Below are 18,450 nucleotides of genomic sequence, written 5' to 3' on the forward strand. Positions count from 1 at the left end.
ACCCGGCCCCCGGATAAGCGGTAGAAATGATAGATAGATTAATCTATAAATGTCTTAACACCTGGTGATCCCTTTAAAAAAACCTTTTTATAAATGACAAGTGGTGTGTCTCTTTATGTCATAGGTCAAAGGTGAAAAAAATCAAGTTACAAAGTCACATCATAGTTCCTCCACTCTATAATGTGCTAGTTACAGCTGAATGCCTAAATGTGGCTAACGTAAACAGAGGGGTGTGGTTATCAGAGCTCATTAACATTTAAAGAAACATATTTTTAAAAAGATAAAAAGGGTGTTTTACATTACCATTGAGAACTTTTAACCAAAGTATGTTATAGACTTTTCCTTAGGACCCAAAAGAACCATATCAACTTTATGTTGACAGCAAACACTTTCACCTTTCAGGATGTTTCTGTTGCATCTGCTCAGGCATTAAACACTTTAGAAAATACACAGAGAAATCAACATACACCTCAAATAACCATCACAGTCATGATGTAAACATAAAAAAATATTTTAATGTCAAATAAATATCATCCAAAAATATGCATCTCATTGTGAGACATATAATAAACGCATCTGCTTTTCAATGACACATTGGTAACATATCATATGAATGAGTGGTTTTCCTGACAAAGAGTAAGAATAAAATTCCTAGCGTACTTAATAAAGTGAAAAATCTACTCAAAAGTCTTTATTAGGGAAACCACCCTTCTTTCCAGGAACAGGGCTGTTATGAACGCGGCAGTACTGGCATCTCACCGCAAAGTGGCGGTATTACGAAATCAATACATGTTATTAATAATGGATATATTATTTCGTAAAGCTGCTGTTTCCCTTTTCATGAAAAAAACATGGACAATCCTTTAACAGATCAATAATGGTCAATAAATAATCAATAAATAGAACAGCAGGAGCAGCGGAGCGTGTGAGCCTCTTCTCTGCTGTGGGTTGGTGAGGTAGTGTTATACACACAGTCTCTTCACTCTTTCATCTCTACGCTTGACTGGCATAGATCTAGAAAAAGAAAAGTAGGTCGTTAACACAGGGCTTCTTATCTCTTTTCATGCCTGCAGAGGATTTTTTTTTCATTACAATGAACAGTTGAAGAAAAGCACCACTTGGACATGTTTTGAATTTCTCCACAAAATCACATAAATAGTAATAGTAATAACTCTTACGTGATTCTTAGTAAACAAAAATAATTTAAAAGTTAAATTTAAAATTTAATTTAAAAATGATAAAAAAAGGAAATGTAACACACACACATATTATACATACATATATATATATACTGTATATTACACACACACACACACACACACTTGTGAAGGACATTCGGAATTGTTTTGAACTAACCATTTGCAGAAGAGTTTGAAAATTCTGCACAAATATTCGGCTGTCAGTCTTCTTGTACGAGTCACATGATTTGCACTGAGCTCTCTGAAACAGAACGTTGCACAAGTCAGAACTGTATGCAGCAACATTACTACAATTTATACAAAATACATTTGCAGCATTTATTTTTGGTCGCTTTGTGTTTCTCACCTGTATCTCTTTAGGTTTGCAACTGGACACACTGTTCACCTGTTAAAGTGAAGAACAAATGAATGAATGAATGAGCATTTCTCATTTCTTAGATTTGAAATCATGCATGCATTGACATGCAGTTCTCTCCGACCATGAACGTTATAAACACACACTCACAATGACTGATTTGCGAAGCTCGTTCGAGATGATCTTCTGTAAACGCTTTAGTTTAGCATCAGCGACTGACAGGTGAAGCACTTGGGACCGAAAACATTCCAGAGCAGATGCGACACAGCAGTCCTGTGTAAAGAAACAAAGCATATTAAAATAAGACTCTGCAATTAAGATAATGTTATTTTTGAATGTTCTTTGAACATTAGAGTTTCTTAAAAACCTTTATGCGAACACTGCATTTTAGCAAAAATTTTGGCTTATATCATTTAGCAAAGATTTTTAAATATATCAAACAACATGATATGAACTTTTAATATGAAACAATTTAACTTTGAACAAACATTCACTGGAGCAATGCTCGGTCATAACTTTGCCAGAACATTTTGAGAACGTTCCCTTATAGCTATTCATGCTTTCATGAGTTTTGTAGTTTTTTTGTGCAAACCCTGCATGAAAGGCTCTCGGTTCCCCAGCCACGAGCTTTTTCTCTTCCTGTCTGTTATTGTATGCAGAAATCTATACATCTCAATTTCCCTTGTGCTCAAGCAGTTTTCACAGAAACTATGAGGAAACTCTTTCTTTCCACACAGAAAAACACAAACCGTTTTCCGTACGTAAGATGAATGTACAGAAACTAACTTTTTCTGCCACTGAGCCATTTTTGGTTTACACTTTCTTTTAAGGTGTCTTTGTTACGTTGTTATTATATATTTAAGTACTACGTGTACCTACTATATAGTTAGGATTAAGGTTAGATTTAGTATAACGTGCATGTAATTATGCATAATTTCTTGTTATTACAATAGTAAGCACATGTAACGTGCAACAAATAAAGTATTACCCAGCTATGCAATGTTTGTAATAACAATATGAAAAAGAAAACTGCAACTTTGAAATAGGCCAAATCTTTTTAGCAGCTCTACTCTCACTCCCCGTTCTACTGTTGTCATATTACTCATCATATTTCTCCTAAATGAAGCATACTTTCTCCTGACTGAATTGCACAAAATGACTTTTAATCTAAAAAAGGGAGCAATTACAAAACGAGAGGGTGTTTGCCAAGAAAAGCATGACTAAAAATAGTTATTTCTGTACCGATTGATGGATTCAGCGAAACACAGATCATTTGTATGTAATCAACCCACGTTTTTTTTTTGCAAATCACGTTTGTTTGAAAATCAACCGTATTGAACTGAAACCTGTTCTGTGAAAGGTGGGCTGCATAATGACAGAAACGTGTTTATATGACAGCAGGCCGAATCACTGAGTCATGCAGAAACCACTTTGAAGCGAATCTAATTGTGTGGTCATAATAGACATGCCGATGGCATCCAGTGGATATTGAATTTAAAGAAGAAAAATCAGTTCTTACCTTCAGATCGTTTATGGTGGGTGAGTTCAAGAGTGTGCTTTTGTCCTTTTAAAAACGGAAGAAAAAGCTGATTAAAAAACGGTTACGTAAAATATGCCATCTGTCGATCTTTAGAGGTCAACTTACCATTCCCTTGTTGATCTTTTCGAGTTCATTCATAACTTTGCTGAGCATGAGGATCTGTGGCGACTCCTCTGCCTTCGCTGTGATCCAACAAACCAACGCAAACACAAAACACACAGACGCCTTCATGTTTAAGCTGCAGGTTTTCTTCTGTAACTTCTCTACAGCTACTTGGATTGATGTCCGTCATACTGTCGACAGGTGCACTAACACCTTATATAAGAATTCCTGAGGACGCCGGAAAAAAAGTTTCTTTGTGGAGATTGGAACACTTCAATTTGTACAATGACTAATTAGTTTTTCTTTTCCACTGGCCACTCGTCACAACAGTCAGTTGACGAAGATGTAATCGAGAGGCGCGTGCGCGGGGGTGTACGGATGCTGTGTGTGTTTCTGTGTGTGTGTGTGTATGTGTGTGTGTGTGTGAACCTGAACCAGACTTTCTGCACACTTGGCAGGAAACTACAAAACGCTGTCAGTTCCTCTTCTCATTCTGAATCAGCACCAGAAACATGTGTGTGTGTGACTTAGGTGCGGCATCATCAGGCAAGTGGATATGAAAAGGTGCTTTTTTCTTTGTGGCTTCCCACACAAACCATATTGATTATAGACAAAAACAGGAAGTTTAATGTACTTTTCTTCATGTGAGATAAGAATAGATCGACCTGGAAATGAAATATTTGCACCCTAAACCTGCAGGGCATTTAATGACATCAGATATAGGGTCCTTGGAAAGAGTGCACCTGCGTGTTACCTGCTTAACTGTTTATTGAAAATAAACCATTCAAAATTATAATAACCTTGAAACAAAATATTAAAACTTTAATTTTAGTTTGATGCCAAGACATATTTTTTATTTTGATAGGTTTTTAACTAAAACTACGACTGAGAAATACCATTGAACTATATAGATGAAAAAAAAACTATTACAAAACCACTAAAACGGTTTTAAATGACATCAAAAAACTTGTTCAATAAATGAATAAAACTACAAAAACGTGGAGCAAAAATAGTCAAACTTGAACTAAACTGAAAATGGAAACCAAAAACAAAAATAAAAACGTTGACAATTTTAATAGAAACTGCAATAGTATCTCGTGATATTAAAAAACACTGCTTGTGGCTTCAGTTCCACAGTGTCACGAAACGCATGTATAAAGACCCGAATGCTCAGCACGACAGAACAGGAAATGAAATCACTTTGGGCATGAGATCGAGCCCCGTCGTCGGTTAATTGTAGGCCATGCTGAACAGGAAGTGGTGGGAAGAGGTTGGCGGCTGTCATAGCCTTGTGGGGAAGGCCCTAGTGACCCCCGGACAGGACGGGTTCATGCTGGGGATTCCTCCCTTCACCAAGATCATGGAAGACAATTGTGCTTTAGGTGAAAATTTCATGATTCAAAACTTTCCTCTGCCAGTCATATCTAGATCTGAATGATTTTCCTCAACCTGGAAAGCAAAATGCGTGCGAGTGTATGGGTGGGGGTCTAGAGGTGAAACTGATATCATGACATTACGTCATCATCTTCCAATTAATGAAAACACTTCTGTGACTGATGATGAAAATCCATCTAAAAAAAAAAAAAAACATCATGTGTTATTGGGCCAGGTGGAATATACAGAAACTCAATCAATTTAAGCCTGACAAATGAAGTCATAGTGAACTTTTATGGCTCATATAGTATAATATGATGTATGGGAAAAAAACAGCTGCATTTTATTAAGAGTCTCAAACGGAACAAAAATATTAAATTTGGGGCAGAAGCTGATAGTTATATGTACAAAAAGTATGACATTCTGATTGTAAATCAGTGAGATATTTCTAACAGTATACCAGGTATTGATATAAACATCAGCCGTTGTCTTAATAATATGCATAATAATAATAATATGCATATAATATGCATTTACTTAAATAGCGTTTTTTAAATGCCTAGTTTGATCACCAGCTCTGATTTAACCCTCCCCAGGAGCCATAGACTGTGTTTTTGTGTCCACTAGTTTTTCTTTGCTGTCAGCTTGCCCTGTCAACTCGTAAAAAAGGAGCTGAGGTTTCCCTTGTGGACGATCTCTTTTTGTCATAGAAATCATCGGTTCCTTGGCACGCAGATTTTTCTAAAAGATGATTTTAGATAATCAAGCAAAGCTAAGCTTCGTCTGTCCTGTAAGCGTTCATCTTGAACTTATTCTTATGTTTACTTTACAGTCAGTAAAGATTTCACTGCAAAATCCATGTGAAGCTCAAGCTGAAGGTTGACATCCACATAATTATAGTAAAAGAAGGCATATAGTAGATTTTTTTTACATCATGCTGTTAATCATTTAGAGGCTTTACTTGTGTGCTGAAAACAATCCAGTAGGCTTTATAGGATTAGACATGCCAGTGAATGTTTTTGCCAGCTGAAAGCATAATCAAATTAGCTGAAATATTTTATTAAAAACCTTGAAAAGGCAGTAGATATGTAGAATTTTATGAATGACTGACTTTCCAATTTTGTGGAAATTTGCTGAACTTTTTCTGTAGGTTCTGTGTGCAGGCCTGAAAAAAAACTTTAATCAACCCTATTTAAAGTGCCCCTATTATGAGTAATGAAAAGTTCATATTTTGGTTTTGAGAGTCCTCAGTAGCAGGCTGACATGCGTGCAAGGTCAAAAAACACATTATTTAGGCCCCATTTACACTAGTGCGTTTTTGTTTTAAAACACTTAACTTTTGCTAAGGTTACGTCTATCGTTTACACTACTCGCAAACTGAGACTTTTGAAAATGCTGCAGTTAATAGTTTTATAACGTGTCAAAAGGGAAAGACTTAAAAACCATGTCATGGCTGCCCACGTTTTCTCTGCGTATCCTTGACGACTGTGTAAACAATAGCATCACGCTCGTTGTTGTATCCATTGATATGTGTTGGTAGATTCCCCATTCCATTTAAATAATAGGGCCTATAGCTACTTATCTATGGTTGCACGTGCATGAGTGCCCGTGTGACACGCGTTTTAGGTTGTGTAGCTTAAACGGAGAGCGTTTCCAGTGTAAACAAGGATCGTTTTCATTCTGAAACGCTGTTTTAGAATGAATTTTTTTTTATTATTTACTAATCGACTCTGATTGGTCTCACTTTCATTGCATCATGCCTGCGATGGCTGATAAATTAGTGTTTTACTGCCTTGTGTACAGCATTACAGCTATTTTTATCGCTCCAGAAGCGGCGCCTAGAGGCAAAGAAAGAATTAGCATTTTCATTTAGGCAAACATGAAAAGACCAAAACAGGTGGGTGGCAATATGCTAATATTTCATGTCAACGGCTTGGGATTCGTTTTAAAACGACTCATTTCAATGATTCAGAGTCGGCTTTCTTTTGAGGGACAATAACTTTATACAACAACTAACACTTTCAGATTTAACACTTTGCAGGATGTTTTCCTCCACTGTAAACATTGTATTGGAAACATGCCACTTCACAGAAAGACTTGTGAATGTTGTTTGTTTCATGTTGACTTTGGTGTGTATGCGAGCAGAAGTGATACAGATCAGTGTTATCTGTGGCTGATGGTGTAAAACGCAAGAAATACTGGCAATGATTCACACTATAAAAATGGCGATTTTAGATATTACATTAAAAGACATCTGGAAAGGCGAATTTTAGAACCTGTTTTACAGACAGTTTGAATTATGTTTGTGTAAATTTGTAAATATGTATAAAACATAAAAGCTGCATGCATAATGTTTAATTTTAGAGCATCATTACTGATCATTACTGCAGTACAACTCCTAAAGTATTTCATGTCAAATGTTAGTCAGTCATACTAGGATTTTGCATACATACAAAAAACCTTTATCATATTTTTCCTAGTTTTTTTGCAAGATCAAATGCACAAGAACAATTTACTTTAACCATTTATGATGACTAACATCACAAAAGTCCCGAATTCTTATGCAATATTTGCAGAGATGCAGTGGAAATTGAGTCTGAGTGTCTGAGGCAAGAGCTTGAGAACATTTTGTTTACCTTTAAAGGTGATACTCAATTTTTCCATTGAAGGAAAATGTACCTTTATATATTCTGACAGTTTAATCGACCGCAGCGCAAATATGACATACATTTGACATGCCGCCATTGCAATGTTTTCTTTAAATTCCCACTGTAGTTTCGCATACCCCTGCATTTCTAAAACTCGAAAACTGTGAATTTTCATAAAAACCATGAATCTTTACTTAGATGAGGGGAAAGACCCTAACGTTGATCAAAGATAACCTATAGCTAAGATAGACAGAATATTTCAAGTTATGAGTCAGTTTCTGTTGTCATATTTCCATCATAAGATGAAACTAAGCAAAATTCGGAACAGAATTCTTACTCACTGTTTTTTCTGTTAAAACAAGGTTGTGAACCACATCATTTGAATATCAGAGACTGCACTAAAACATGTTCTTCTGCAGGTGAAACTAGTCTTTTATTCAGACCTAGCTTCCTTTTAAATTTTGTGAAATGTGACTTTTCACTGAAGCAGAACTTTTTGCTTTGCGCATGCTAATATTGAGGTGGATTGCAGTTGCATTAAAATGTAAAATCAAAACAAAAACAGCTGGTTACAAACAAATTGACTCACACTTGAACAAGTCTCGACCAAACAGTTTTGACTTGACTGAGTCACATTATGTTTTATGGTTTTACAAGCTGTTAAATCAGGGAAGAACTTGTTTAAATGACTATGAGTAACAGGAATTAAGGAACAAAAACTATATGTGTGACTGATATACGCTACACAATACCATATATGCATAGTTATGAATAATTTAAGGCTGCTTTTACACTTTAATTAGTATAATTTTATGTATATTATGTATCTTTTTTTGGAAATAGCTAGTGAAACCATTACTGATAAACAGTTAGATTAGCTCATAGCTGACTGCTGGTTAGTTTTGATTGGCTTACTTAGATGAATGGTGAGGGGTGTCCTAGATAGCTCAGTATTTTAATGGAAATTAGCAGTTGACAGCAATTATTATATTTTGTGATTATTATGTGACGTATGTGATTATTGGGGAATTCCAGCAGTTTTGGCAAGTAGCATTGAACTAAAAGCTACACTTTTGTATTGAATTGTGAAAATATCATAAATATTGTACAAATATAATTTATAATAAAAAGGCACATTTTAATTCAATAGGCCTGCTGCTAAATTTAACACAGAAAGGTGAACAAATTTTAAATAAACATTTTATAAATTCATTCAGATAAAGAATATCACTGTAGGCAATGCAGGATAATGTAAATATATAAACCGAACAAGTTACTGCTAGTGTGTGAACATTGAGTTATTGAGGTCTGGATCCCTGCTTCATTTCTTCCGTTCAGTTCATCGAAATCAGATGTCCACTGTCCAAAGTTGTGCAACTATTAACCATAACATTTGGCATATCAAGCAAGATAATATAATATCGTAACCACCTAGCCATTGATAAATGCTATGTTTTTTGTTCTTGCACAATCATGGTGACTGCGTGGGGGTACCATTAAGGTCCGAAAGCAATAACCCACAAACTCTCTTGAGGCCATGACAGCCTTTTCAGCGGCTGCCACTGCCCTCAAGCACTGAGGCAGATCTGCTTCAACTGGATCAAGTTCACTGGAGAAATAGCCCACAGGTCTTAACCTGTCACCTTGAGCCTGCAACAACACAGATGTTATAAACCCATTTTTCTCAAAAAAGTAACTTGTTTTACAAACTGCTTTTGGACATGCTGACCTTGTGATCCTTGTGACCCTACTGACCCAAGTGTTTCAGAAGAGCCATGTTCAATTCCAAGTCAATTACTGATTACTATTTTGCATCCTGAGGCATCTGTGACAAGATTGTGTATGCATTTGGTACTGAAACCAGTCTTGGTCTGACAGCTGCATTTACTGCTCGCAAATCCTGTACAAAACGCCACTCTGTTGGCTGGCCTTTGTCTCTAAGCTTTATCACGGGGTAGATGGGTGTTCAAACTGGTGAATCGTTGCACGGTACAATAATTTCCTCCCTCAACAGAGACTCAAACACTGGTTTTATCACCATAACTGTTTCCATTTTCAATGGGTATTGTTTTTGCCCCAGAATCAGTGAAAAATTTTAATTGGAACCCCTTCTATTAACATAAAATATTTGGGCGTAGATAGAAAGTTTCTACTTTCGTACGCAAGCATTTTCTTCATTGCAGAGAGCAGTATGTAAGTCAGTGTATGTATATATGTGTGTGGTTAGAAGATGTTCACTTCCCTGATTTGTAGCTGTTGGTTGCTCACCCTGAACCCTCTCATCCTGCTCTCCACTCTCTTCTCCTCAGTTAGCTTCTCTTTGTGAGTTTTCTGGACAGTCCCTGCTCCAGTGATCGTCCTTCTTGCACACAATGCATCTTGTACAGTCTATTGTCTCGTGATCATCAGTATTGCATATCACACAGCCAGTGTTTTCAGTATCTCCTTGTTCGGCCCCCGTCCCATTTTTCATCTTTCTACTTATCTGCCAGGTTTGGTTTTTGTGGTTGTTTTCTTGTTGCGTAGCCCAAAGGTTTGTCTATTTTATGGCATAATGGCCAACTGCAGTTCTCGGTCCGCTCTGGCCTTGGCTCTTTCCTTCTTGGTCAGCATAAAATCCTCAACGTTCAGGGCGTACTCATAAACCTCTTCCAGACGTCCCGTTCTCCATCGGATAAAGAGATTCTTGATTCGTCCTTCTCCTGCATGCAGTGGGAAATGTTTGCAGTGTCCACAAATCCAGGAAATTCTGCTTCCACTAGCCAAGCCAGAGTTTCCATGGTTTAACGGTAGTCTTCGTTCCGAACGTTCCCATGCCGGTGCATATGGGGAAATACAAACATCAAAGGGGTTAGTACTGTTACGTAATGCAATTACTTTCTCATTGTTCTCTTTTTTAAGGAGTTTCTTCTTTTTCCCATTCTTGGATTCACGCAGCAACAATACTTCTATTTTTTTGGTTTCCTTTTCTACTGATTCTTTCTCTATATTGAACCTCACCACACTCAGTGTTCCTTCTTTTGGAAATTCATAGTATTTGATTAATTTTCCCAATCCTTGTATGTATTTTTCACCATAGCTCTTTTTCATCTGATCATACACAGGTGTGTCATATTTTTTCAATTTACTCTGGGATTTCCTCATATCCATATCCATCCGTTTCTGGGCCAAAATAATATGCTGCTGCTACCTGGAAACAGACAGGCGTGGCGCACCCTGATTTTACCTTTCGGTTTTGTGAGTTGGGGACTTCAACCCTTTCCCACGGGTGTTCTTGGGACTCTAACCCTCACACTTTGGAGTGCTTCGGACTCTAACCAGCACACTCTAATTGCAGACAGAGGACTCTAACCTTCCCTGCCCCACAGATCTGGAACCCAGCCAAACAACCCTTTTTGATTTCTTATAGAAATGTATTGGTCTATTTCTTCACTCTGGTTCTTTTTTCTTGGTTCCTGTGGTGTCCTCTCCGAGCCTCGCAGTCGGACCCTCTTCCCTTACATCGGTTGGGGTAGGACTGTGACTCTAAGTCTCAGGATGATCAGGTCCAGAATCTCTTCCTCGTTGCCAAATTGTCATGGCAATTTTAAAAACAGCTCTCAAATGTAAGAGACAGACTCAATAAATGGTCTTTAAGGATTCTTCTAGAAGGTCAGACAGTCATACAGAAACACACAGTTTGCTGCTGAGTGCCACAAAGTCAACAGGGCGATCCTGACTTTTATACCTTGTCTTACCCCTCAAGGTTACCATTCTTAACAGCTGTACTTTTCCACTCATGAATAGGAGATAGATAAAAAGTATCATGACCTAATGACCTCTTAGGCCAAGTGCAGACACCTGTTATTCTAAACAAAAGTGAATCTTGACAGTGTATTTCTAAAAAAAAAAAACATATGCATAACATAACTCCTGCCAACACATACACATGACAACATTATGATTAAAGGCACCATGCCAGTTGCACCAAATGGGCATTCTGGAAAAATAAAAACACTGATAAAATGGTATGTCTAATATGCTGAAGAGAGAGTGCACAATATATATATGGAGACCAAGAACTTATGTAAAAGATGTAGTATTTAACCTTTGAAAATCACTATCTTCCAATCAGGTACCAAACCTCACTCCATATTTCCATGTAAGAACACAGAATATTTACTCCTGATTGTTAGATCGAGTTGTTTTCTCTGGCATCTGCAGCTTGTGTACATGACAGCTGGATTTGGGGGATTGAACTAGAGCAGTTGATACAGGAAAACAGCAGCTTAATAAAGAGGATGGCACAGAACATTTTAGATTTTGAAAATACGAAAATACTAACCATAAATGTATTTTTCAGAGAAAACTGTCAGTTTGGACATAGCACAGTGCTCATTCAATAAATGCACTGCTAAACAGATGGGTTTTGAGTCTGCATTAAAATCTGGCTAATGTTTAAGCGCACTGGGTCTCTTCTGGAAGCTGTTTCCAACTGCGGGCAGCATAACAGCTAAAAGCAGACTCCCCTTGTTTTTTGTGAACTCTTGGTATTTCTAACTGACTCGATCCAAATGATTTGAGTGGTTTGTTTTCGGTTTGGTTTATATTCGGTTAGGATGTCCACAATGTATTTATAAACAAGTAAAAGTACTTAAAAAGTCATCCTAAATGTCACCAATACAATAATCTGCCCTGCTGGTGATAAAGTCATGAAAAAGTTTGATAAGTTGATAGTATGCTGATTACTTTTTTTTTCTTGTTTACTGAAGAAAATTCTGGCACATCCATTTAATTCAAGTTAGTCAACGGGGCTATAGTCAATTGGAGTTAAGGGATGGTAAATCTTAGCCTCAGACGTCCCACCCACTTATCTGGAAACACTTCAGAACTTTCAAAGTCATCATCGGAATGGATTAACTATAAAGGATTTCTGGGAGACGTATGTTTAACGTTTCACCTAGAAACTGCCGTGGTGCCAAACTCCCTTGCGAAAGAAGAAAGCTGTGGTGTTTACAACTGTGATGATGAGCACTTTTAAACTAATTGAACTAAATACTGGATTTTCACAAATATGTGAAGCAGCATAGAATCATAGAATATATCTGAAAGTTTTACACACTGGTCTGTTATTGTAGCCCTGAAAGTTGACGCTGAAATGAAACGAACTGTGATTGGTTGTTTGACATGTCTGTCAAACGGTCTCATAGATGGGCCTTGTCCAGTGAACGCTACCATATATTTCAGACCTTCAGCCATCAGTGTGAAGGTCTGGCTATGCAAGACTAAATAAATCTGGGTGTCATCTGCATAGCTGTGATAGGCTATTTAGTTCTTTCTTATTATTTGACTTAGTGGGAGCTGAACAGAAACGGTGCAAGAATTGAGCCTTGCGGGGTGCCCACTTAGACTTATGCTTTCCTATACTCACCTAATAACCTCTCGCATCTAAGTATGACCTGAACCATTTGAGTACCATCCCAGAAAACCCAACAGTCTTTTAGTCTCTCTTGAAGTATGTTATGATCTACAGGGTCAAATGCTGCACTAAGATCTAGCAGTACCAGCACTGATATCAGAATTAAAGTGAATATATTTGATATTGGAGATATGCTTCTAAACAGTTAAGCACACTGAAAAGAGATGTGGGAAGTGTGTCAAGAGTTCAGGTTGACGACATGATAACTTCTTTTTAAAATTGCATGTGAATCTGTCTGACCTAAACTAAACTCATTGCTCATTGCATTTGCTGTCAAAGAGTGCAAGTGTTGTTGAAGTTACTTTTAAAAAGACGATCTGTCTAGCTGCAGCTAGTTTCGCATTGAAAGCACGAAGGCTTTTTCTTTTTTTATAGATGCTCTAGTGAATTTCAAGTTTCATCTTCCGCCACATCCGCTCAGCATTTCTGCATTGTCTTTTCATACTCTGAACTGCAGTTGATTTACTCCAAGGTAATTTTTTATCTGCCAGACTTCTCACTGACTTTTTGAGAAGCAATATCAGCAATAACATTGTATTCAAACATGTATTTTAAACACATGCGCTATGCGAAATACTGTCCATCCCTGGCAGAAAGCGGCAAAATGAATGGATGCTTGCTTGCTTAATTTTTGAAGTATGGATTTTAAACTTAGCTTTATTTAAATTTAGTTCGGGGTTCCTCTGGTTTTTCAATAAAACTATAATACTTGAAACTTGAAACTAGTGTAAAAGTTTTAACTTTAATTTAGAGCTGCTTGCGTTACATCATATTTTTTAACGCATTTTTACACATTACAAACAATTCTGTTGAGCTTGGAAATGTAGTGGCCAGTCAGACACATTCAGATCAATCATCGCTGAAACATTGAAGTTTATGGTTTCTGAGTGATTATGAGTACAAGGCAAAACATCCAAATGATTTATTAATTAATTTATTAATTTATTTGTTTCTGTGTGTGTGTGTGTGTGTGTGTGTTGGGGAAACTGGGAAATGTTTGTTATATTACATAATCATTTTATTTACTTTATGTGTTAAAGCATGAATATATATATATATATATATATATATATATATATATATATATATATATATATATATATTATGTGTTATATTATGTGTTTTTTTAATTAAATGTTAATTAACAACATAGATTGCTTTGAAAGTAATTATAGAACCACACAATTTTGCTTTACTTATGTTTTACTAAAATGCATTAACATATTTATTAAAAATATTTATTTTTTTACATTTATGGTTGTATTCAACAATTTCAAGTTTAAAGATACATTGTCTTGTTTTAAAAAATATGAAAACATGAAAGCAGAAACAGAGATACAGATTTTTGTTTAACCTCACTTATGTTTTATTAAAAATAAATATTTATTCAAATCTATTACTCAAATGTTTATTGTGCAACAATACATAGTTTTGCTTTAAAAATGTATGAAAACATTACAAAATGGGAAACAGATCTCAATCTGAACTCAAATATTTATCATCACATTCACATTCATTTTATAGCTTTATACTCTTTCTACTTGACAACTGTTGACTCATTTGTGTCTGAATGACACATACCTGAGAGTGCCATTAAGTTGAGAACTTCTGAGCTAGGAATGATCATGATTTAAGCCAGATTTGTTCCTAAAAGTGAATAAATAAACTCTCAAAAATGTAGCTGTTTAAAACACGATCAAATGCTCACGATCACACAAAATATTAAATATTATGTATATTTAAAAATAAATAATACATATACTTTATATATTTGGTTAGTATAATATCCAGGACGTATTCAGTGATCAAATCTTATGGAAAATCCATTTATTATCCATGATTTATTTTTTACACATTTTATTTGATATACTGGATGTTCACATCACGTTTTCTACTTTTTAATTTAGCTTACAGGTAGCTATCCTTTTCAAATGAATTTCATTAAATTTACTGCATAAAGAGTCTCTTATACTTATAACATGAGCTGATAAACACGTATGTGAACACATAGCTACATGTTGTACAATTCACATTGTTTTCAATACGGCTAGCTCTTAAAGGGTCACACACACCCGATACGTACAGATTATATGCATACAATAATCAGTTTACTCTTACTACTTGGAAAAATCGCACATTGTCAAAGTACAACAACTTAGTTTGTGTCCTGTAACAATATATTGAAGATAGTAGTATGTCTTCCAGGTGTTTTCAACTATGTTCTACATATCTCACAAAAGTGTTATTAAAAAAACCTAAAGGCTGTTAAGCAGAACATTAATTCACGTCCATTAAAAAAATACTTTTTACTTTTCATAAATTTTTGCATATCTCTGGTGGAACAAACACCAAAGGCATCTTTAAATTGAGCGTGAAGACACAATGCTGCATAAAAGCTCACGCCTGCCCCGAACCACCTCAGCCTTTTATATCACAGCATACAGATAGACTTAATACACGCGTAATCGCTGTATGAATGCCGTCTCTGAGCAGCATTAAAACAGACTGCGTCAAGACAAGAGCTTAAAATAACTTAACTAGGTTCAAGAGACAGCTTCAATATGTAGGTAAATACAAAAACAAAATATTGAATAATGTTAATGCACGTCAAGTCATGACCCTATGTTATAGGTCGTGACTGTGTTAAAAGTCAATAACCTATAGACTTTTATGACAATGGGGAAAAATGCTTATTGTAAAAAAAGGAGCTTTATTTAAAACCATAATACATTTACCTCAGTCATTTAGCATATTGTAGGCTTACTACTAGAGTGTCTTAGATGTCATAATTATCGTAATACATCCCTCATTTCCTTGCTTTTTGTCAGTTCCCGCAAATCGCTCAAACTTACCCATGATGAGTCTATCAATTGAAATAAACAAGTCATCTTAATATTTCTTTGAAATTTCATAATAACAACCAAACTTTGAGAACATACGGACAGATTTCTTAAATACATCTTATTCAGCAATACAAATAATTTTACCCTCAGTTCCTTCAATCTCAGTTTCTTTTTTTTTTATCCTAAGTGGGAGAAACTAAGCCATGAGAAAAGGAAGCAAGGATTGCCAAAAATTAGAAATGAGAAGTAGTCAAAACCAAAGCAAACCCGGGAAGCATGATTTACGGATCGTTGACTTGCTGATCGTTATTAAAAGCATATATCACAACAAAGATGTAACTATAATCAATTTAACATTTATTTACTTTAAAACAGGCATAAATGTTATTTTATAAAAGCATAAATATTTTGTCACACTTTATTTTAAGGTCCAGTTCTTGTTGTTAACAATCAACTATGATTTTTACCTCAGTAAACTCCTAATTTGCTGCTTATTAATAATTCATAAGGTAGTTTAGGTATTGGGGGATGTAGATTCAGAATGTGTCCAGACCGATACAAATAAATTCAGGATATTTTTAAACGTTTTTGTACTAACTTTATAATGTTATAACTATCTCAACACTTTCTGTAATATCACAAATCACCTATAAAGACTTCAGATGAGTTATGTCAGGTTATTATTTTAGTATTATAGGTCAAATGCTTATTGCTTGAGAGTTTGTTCATGACGTGAACCATATTGTCGCATTTTCTGTTCTGTGGGCCTTTTTCTATACATTAGCATGAAGCTCGCTGTGCGCCGAGAGTTGCTCTTGAGAGTAGGTTGAGAGTTGACTGTAATTTTTCTGTTTTTCACTTTCTCTCTCTGTAGAGCATCAGACACGCAGACACAACAACCTCCGGTGCCTCCGTGCATCCAGACCGAAGCCAGCTGAAAGCAGCGGCGGAGCGAAGCGGCTGATATTGGGGGCATGTGTGAGGACACAGGTGAATCAGTTTTCCGGATTATTCAGACTGAGAACGAGAGACATGTCGATTTTGCGGATATTACGGTAAGCGTACAGGAAGATAGGGCGATGTGGGCGGGGGACGGCCAACCTGGCTGTGTGTGCGCTGGGAATAGAGGCACTGTATGTGTATGCTTTGCTATGGAGCGTGAGGCTCGTGTCCTACTTCTCTTTTTGCCCATTTTGGTGTCAATGTTGCAAATGTGTTGTCATGATATTTAAAGCAGTCTTTTCATTTTTTTAAGGAGGTCACTTAAACAATTCACTATTTATATAAAAACAAATGTATATCTTTTATTTATTTATTTACTAACTGAAATATCACACTGACAAAAGGCAAAAGGCATCCCGTTTTCAGTGTACCTAAAAACCCCACTAATTTGCTTTTTATATTAAAACAAATATAAATATATTTTAATTGTATATTATTTATATATTCTGGTTGTTTTTTTGCTTGCTTGCTGAAATATCCTAAAAAAACGGTCATCCCAGTGCACCTAAAAAAATATATAAATATATTTAATTTATTTATTTACTTTATTTGCTTGCTTGCTTATCACATAAAGTATCAGTGTGCATCTTACATAACATAGAATTATTATTCCATAATCATATATATATATATATATATATATATATATATATATATATATATATATATATATATATATATATATATATATAAAAAAATATTTTTCTTAAATATATACATATATTTACATATATAAAATATTCTCTTACATAATAGAACTATTTAAAAAAACCTTAATTTGAAAATTAACCAAAATTACAGTAAAAGGGTTTGGATGTAAAACTAATGAATAAGTTAAATCACAAAGTTTTTGGCTTGATATCGTGCAAATTAGAAGAAATATGTTGTTTTCAGGCAATAATGTTTGCAACAATGATGCAATAATGTAGCCGGCCAACCAGCTAAGCCGCTTTTTTTCTGTGGATTTAAAAGCGTTTGATGTCTACAGGTGACGTAGATGTTCCTTCTCTCAGGTACCGTATTCCACTTTCAGAGTCTCAAATGCTTAAGTGACTAAGTCACGCCCTTCCTGTGCACCACAGGTACATTGGTATTCAGAATACGCTTTTTCATTTTAACTGAACAAACAGTTTAAGCAAGTCAAAATATAAATGCAAGAGCACATACTATATATAAAGTACATACATTACGTGGCACTGAATAAACTGCCTTTAAAGTTAGTTATAACTAAAGCAGATCAGCTCAAACATCGGTTTAATTGACTGACTTATCCTTTTACAGTCAGTCTGTGTGATTTCTACCCAACAACACACCAAAACAGACAGAAGAAAGCAACAAAATAGTCATGTTTACATACCAGTTGATGCCGTGAGCCTGAGCTCTTAACAGTGCGATCGGTTTGCTGTCTGACTGAAAACTAAAGGGGTCTCACACTCAATTAACACTATATTCATCATATCTGAAACAGTGACATTTCCTTGGCATTTAGGGGGTTAACAGATCGCCGCTTCTGAAAACAGCGTTGTCATGGAAACGCTGTGATTTAGAGGAAACAAGACACAGTTTTCTGTCCAGAGGCCCATATGTGGGAGTATTATTTGTGAGTTCAAAGCTAATTTTCCTATAAGAGCGGGGCATAAGATCACACAGGGCATGCTTGCACTGCACTGGGAGGAGTTGGCTTTGTGTTTTTAAAGGTTATTTGGCAGTTAAACAGTTAATTTGGGGGAAAAACGAGGTCAGTGCACTTATAAACAAAGTACTGTGGTTGTACCATGGTAAGGCCTATTCATCTAGTGATATGATGGTATAATCATTTAATAACATAATTTTACTATGGTACCCCTATATTATCTGTTGGTAAAGGTACTAATTTTAGATAACATTATATTTATATAAAAAATATGTTGAAATACCATTATTTTTATA

At 35.6% G+C, this 18,450-nt stretch overlaps 2 protein-coding genes across 4 annotated transcripts in view; one reads left to right on the plus strand and one right to left on the minus strand.

Annotated features, from left to right (window-relative positions):
• The window catches only part of bbs12 (Bardet-Biedl syndrome 12), a 56,055-nt gene that overhangs the window by 25,051 nt on the left and 12,554 nt on the right, over positions 1-18,450 (plus strand). Inside the window, exon 2 of one of the 3 annotated variants that reach the window (XM_043256719.1) lies at positions 16,394-16,574. The gene's annotated coding sequence lies outside the window, so the exon portion shown is untranslated. Of the gene's footprint in view, positions 1-13,819; positions 16,575-18,450 lie in introns of those variants that run through there. The other 2 variants (XM_043256717.1, XM_043256720.1) reach the window with 2 other exon arrangements.
• il21 (interleukin 21) lies at positions 496-17,985 on the minus strand. Its single transcript, XM_043256722.1, has 7 exons — positions 17,879-17,985; positions 3,200-10,012; positions 3,074-3,118; positions 1,705-1,827; positions 1,546-1,584; positions 1,357-1,440; positions 496-1,014 (listed from the first exon to the last, which is right to left on the minus strand). Exons 2-7 carry the CDS (start codon positions 3,323-3,325, stop codon positions 994-996), a joined length of 438 nt encoding a protein of 145 aa, XP_043112657.1. The 5' UTR covers positions 3,326-10,012; positions 17,879-17,985; the 3' UTR covers positions 496-993.

The sequence above is a fragment of the Puntigrus tetrazona genome, chromosome 14 (genome assembly GCF_018831695.1).
Source record: "Puntigrus tetrazona isolate hp1 chromosome 14, ASM1883169v1, whole genome shotgun sequence".
NCBI lineage: Eukaryota > Metazoa > Chordata > Actinopteri > Cypriniformes > Cyprinidae > Puntigrus > Puntigrus tetrazona.